This window comes from Sceloporus occidentalis, unplaced genomic scaffold (genome assembly GCF_023333645.1).
Source record: "Sceloporus occidentalis isolate IW3139 unplaced genomic scaffold, rSceOcc1.0.p SCAF_62, whole genome shotgun sequence".
Lineage (NCBI taxonomy): Eukaryota > Metazoa > Chordata > Lepidosauria > Squamata > Phrynosomatidae > Sceloporus > Sceloporus occidentalis.
The window spans coordinates 1,053,030-1,058,066 of NW_028317042.1; the positions used below are offsets into that span (position 1 = coordinate 1,053,030).

The following is a 5,037-nucleotide window of genomic DNA, read 5'->3' on the forward strand; positions in this document are numbered from 1 at the left end:
TTTTGTTTCCAATATTGAATTACTAGCTTGGCTCTTGGTAATGCATGATAAATTACTGCGAAGTCTCTGACCTGATATTTTAACTACGGAGCACAGAGGTTTCTAGTTTGAAATAAAACCTGAAAGGTTGAGATTGGCCTTTAGGATGGGGTTGCTCTGGAGTCTCCGGGTAAAGCTCTGCCATCCCAGGTCTCTGGGTCAGTTTCTTGTTTCTCCAGGCCATACCCACTTCTGACCCACATTCCAGTCCATGCCAACATTCCCGGGTTCCGCACCCAATTCCCTCCCACTAAAGGCTGGCTGGGACTGGATGCAGCTAATCCCATCCCTACATGAAACGATGGCCCCCAGAAGACGGAAATTTCCTGGTAGCCTACCCTGAGACATTCCCTGGGAAGTACCTTGGGATCAGCTTTCATGTGCCCCCCATATTAGTCTCTCTTTAAAGGTGCAGTTCCACCTACTCTGCTAAATTTAACACTTTTATAACTGAGTGAAGTCTAGAAATACCATTTATAGTACTCCTGAATGCCTAAATCCTCACTGTAAATATGTTTAATCACAACAAACTTTACATGGTTCATTTACTTTAACAGAATAACTTGTCACGCGACACACATGGAAAGTTATGCATTGTGGGAAACATAATAACAATGCAACTTATTCTTTAAATGGTATCTACCAAGGAGAAGGATTTTGGAATAATTGAAGACAACTAACAGTGCACAATGCCAGTCAGCAGCAGACAGTTGGAAGGCTGCCCGTAGAGGGAGGGTTCCGGGGAGCCAGAGCCTAGAAGATCCCAGGTATGATAGCTACCTTTCAAAGTAGATAATAACATGATAGACCTGCTAAGCTTTACTTTATGGCAGGGTTCTACAGCCTTAAGAGTCACAATTATGTGTACAGAAACAGTTATTCCTAATACATATTGTGTAAAATTAAGTCACATAAAAAGTATCACACTTCTAACAAGACCCCCTAAAACAAAAGTGTCCCCTTTTGGCCATTTAACATATTTGGAAGTACATAGAGGTGTCAGGACCTGTGGTTTCTCTCTGTTGCCTTGCTTTCGCGACTCTCCCTCACCAAATCGTAATTAAGGCCAGTATGGTAAAGTTCTACTGCTTTCCCAACACCAACTTATAACTTCTGCCGTCACTGCTTTGCCGCTGTGCATAATTCATGATCCATGAGAGTAATATATTACACGACTGGGACCGGTGTCCCTGTATGCAAAGACTCAACTGCTATTTTACCATTCAGGCAATGCTGTTAACGGCCATTATGTTGCTATGTATAATTCATGATCTCGCAGCTTCAGCAGACCCACTGCACCATGATCCAAAAAATGTTTTTTTGTCTTGTGGATAAATTAACTGCAGAACAGCCAGTGTAATATATATATATATATATATATATATATATATATATATATATATATATATATATATATATATATATATATATATATATATATATGCTCATGCATACATATTTAGATAGATATAATTAATATATATATTTACTATATTATTACTATATTATTATTTATAACATATTTGAAACAAAAAAGGAATACACAGCGCTAAAATTTCTCAATGTCACTATATATATATATATATATATATATATATATATATATACGCTATATGGACAAAAGTATTGTGACACCTGAGGACTTTTATGACTTTCTGTTCTAAATACATAGACATTAATATGTAGTTGGTCCCCGTTTGCAGCTATTTTTTTTATTATATAGAGGATATATTTTATTTTTCTGTGGATATTTTTGATCATGTTTACATTAAAGCATATACAGATATATCTATATAGGGGCTTATGCATTAAGAATATAATTTGATAGCATTAAATATATTGTATTTACTTCCTTTTCATGATGCTATTGCTGTATCTATTATATGTATATATTTATATATGTAAATATTTATATCTATATATAAATATATATGTAAATATTTATATACATATATATATATAAACATATAGCATGTGATACATAGTTACACTTTGTAATTTTAGTGCTGCCTATATTTGTATATTTGATTTGACAGAAGCTTAATTACCCTCTTTGTTACATCTGGAGAATTTTCTCTGTTAATTATTTGAACCATTCGAGGTTTGTATTCAATTTTCCTTTAACGCTGTGTATTTATGGATTTTTCTATATTAAATTGTTATGTTTACAATTATATTCTTATGCAAATGCACATTTATATAAATGTATAATTAAAATGCTTTTCTGCAGTAACATTTTTAATTACTAGTTTGCCATGAATATATAAGCGAAAAGACTGAAAATAGAGCCTTACGCTGACAGAGCTAAATGTCACAGGATCTAGCTTTCCACAGAGAAGGGGGTGGAGCCGGAAGCTAGACCCAGGTGGAAAGTTAAGCTTCTCGGTGGCCATCTTTGCTTAGGGCAAACAGCATAGACATTGCCAGAAAGAAGTATGGCTGCTCTATAAAAGTGCTGCACGTAAAATCAGAGCGGGTTTCCTGTGATATATGTCTGTACCTGGTCACACACCCTGTACCTCAGTAAGTTATTAAGCTGTCATTGTGGGCATTATGTCATGGACAGTGTTACTATTAGTGTGTGTTTCGTCCATACACTTTAAAAGACCTTGGGACAATGTGATCTGCTCAAGGAATTGCCAGTGGATTTTTGAGGTAATATGTTTTCACAGTGATTAGCCAAGTGCAGGTCCTCCAGGACATGAAGGTCGATGAGACCCTAACAGCAGCAGGAGGAGATAATCTGCGTTAGGTAGGTCTACATACATTCCAACAGTCCTGGTCTTTGTGGGACAGTCCTACTTTTGAGGTACTGTTCTTCTGTCCTGCTTCGGCAGGCTGTGGGGAGATCCTCTGATCTCGGAACTGTAAAATAATGCCTACAGTATGTCTCTGCTGTCGTAATACGGTATCAGAGCTGAGACTTTAATTGGAAAGTCCCAAGACTGGTTCAAAATAAAAATATGCGTTTTATCATGATTTGTGTGCGTTTCCGGCTACTGCGAATAACCAGCAAGGAGAGCATAATGTCGACAGTATATTACAGTCTTCAAGATATGACTCCCCAAGTATATCGCACGAAAATGTTGTATTTTGACATTCAACAGGTGCTCATCTATTGTGTTTTTTTCTAGATGTCTACATCATACTGAAGCGGATATTACAGGGCTGTTTCGTTGAAGTATATCACATCCTACAAAGTAAAAATGATGAGCAAGATTGTTCTTCATGTTCTGAGAATACAAAGTGGCCCAGGAATCAATTATTACGTCTGCAAGCAAAAGGCTTTCTCCCCAAATTATCCTATTTTTGGATCTAGGCAATATGTATCTCAAAATTTAGGATCGGATACGAAGAATTCTTCTGAAGAAAATAAAAGGACAATTAGCAATCTTTACAATTTGTCTGTTAATATTAAGAAGATTCGCCAGCTAAAAGGATGGGTGCTTTCTAAAGACGTGGCCTTTGTTGAAGAGACTGCTGATTTCTTGAAAGGGTTAGGGGCAAATGAGACGTTGGTAGCCAACATCCTCGAGCGTTGTCCTGAGGCTTTTCTTCGGGACCCTGCCGAGGTTAAAGAACAAAGGTACATATGGCATTTGGTTTGTCCAAACGACGACGAGCTAGTTCAAATAATTGAAAAGTTTCCAGATTCGTTCTTTGTTTATAAGTCTCCAGAAAATCAAAGAGACAATATCGCCTACTTTAAAGATTTGGGGCTTAACAACAAAATTATCTGCAGACTTCTAACAAGCTCTCCACAGATCTTTTGTAATCCAATTGAAGATAATAAGCAAATTATTGATGGGCTTAAAGAAAATTTCCATAATCTGGGTGGTTCAAGGGCAAACTTTAAAACTTGGCTAATGAAAATGTTAAGCCAGGACCCATTTATCATGTTTAAGTCATCTTCCGCTATAAAAGAGAACCTTCAGTTTCTCCAGAGTTTAGGATTTTCCGACACGGAAATCTTGAAACTGATGTCCAAACTAAAAGGAATGATATTTGATCTTAACTGCAGTACCACGGAAGAAAGTACAAAGTTTTCTCGACGTGTCTTCAACTGTGACGATGAAGAACTTCGGCAGATGATACTAAAATGCCCCGGTATTCTATATTACTCCGTATCTGTTTTAGAAGACCGCCTAAAGTGTCTGATTAGAGAAGGGGCTTCGGTAGACCAGGTGAAAAAATGTCCTAACGTTCTGGAACTTACAACTCAAATCATCGAATTTAGAATTAAAAAAATGAAGTCATTGGGTCATGAAATACAGAACCAGCATTTGGATGTTTTAAATGGAACCAAAAAGGATTTTGAAGTCAACTTTGGGAGACTGCAAGTGAAAAAGGAGCGTCCGTTGTTTAATCCAGTTGCACCATTGCATGTCGATGAATGACTGGTCAAATCCAGATTCTAAATGCTGAATTCAGCAATCTGGTTACTTATTCAAAAAACGACATCAGCTTGGTCGCATTAAGATACCCAACGTCAAAAGGGGCACGCTGCTAGACCAGTGGTGTGATGGCTGCGTTCTTTACACTGTGGAGTGCCTATAATCAAATCATGATATGTACAGCCTACTAACTGTATAGGGTGAACATTACTCTGGAATTTACAAAATCTGCCAAAATAAGGATATTTTTTTGTAAATCTATGGTTGCGGAAGGGGGGAGCGGTTTTAACGACACACCTAGCGATGAAGGCAATGTACACATTTTGAAGGGCTTTGGATTTCATAATATAGCTTATGCACTTGTGTAACGGTTTTTAATAACAGAACCGTATCCAGTGACGTTGGAGACACTAATCTTTGTCAATTGCCGTCTTTCCTTAATCATGACTCTTATTAGGTCACTGAAGTCATCCTTAAAAATAATTGATTAAGATGTGACACGGAAGGCAAACTATTATGATTTACACTTACATCTCAATTAATTATAATGCATGTTGATTCGATATAAGTAACTAAAAGCTATTTGCATGGTCTCTTCAATTGA

At 37.0% G+C, this 5,037-nt stretch overlaps 1 protein-coding gene across 1 annotated transcript; it reads left to right on the plus strand.

The window, feature by feature from the left end:
• The first annotated feature begins 3,245 nt into the window (after positions 1-3,245).
• LOC149287273 (transcription termination factor 2, mitochondrial-like) lies at positions 3,246-4,436 on the plus strand. Its single transcript, XM_089493003.1, has one exon. It carries the CDS (start codon positions 3,246-3,248, stop codon positions 4,434-4,436), a length of 1,191 nt encoding a protein of 396 aa, XP_089349129.1.
• Positions 4,437-5,037: the final 601 nt, after the last annotated feature.

Bases quoted from the DNA above. Each gene is read 5' to 3' on its own strand.
- LOC149287273 (XM_089493003.1), top strand. From the start codon at position 3,246: ATGATGAGCAAGATTGTTCTTCATGTTCTGAGAATACAAAGTGGCCCA.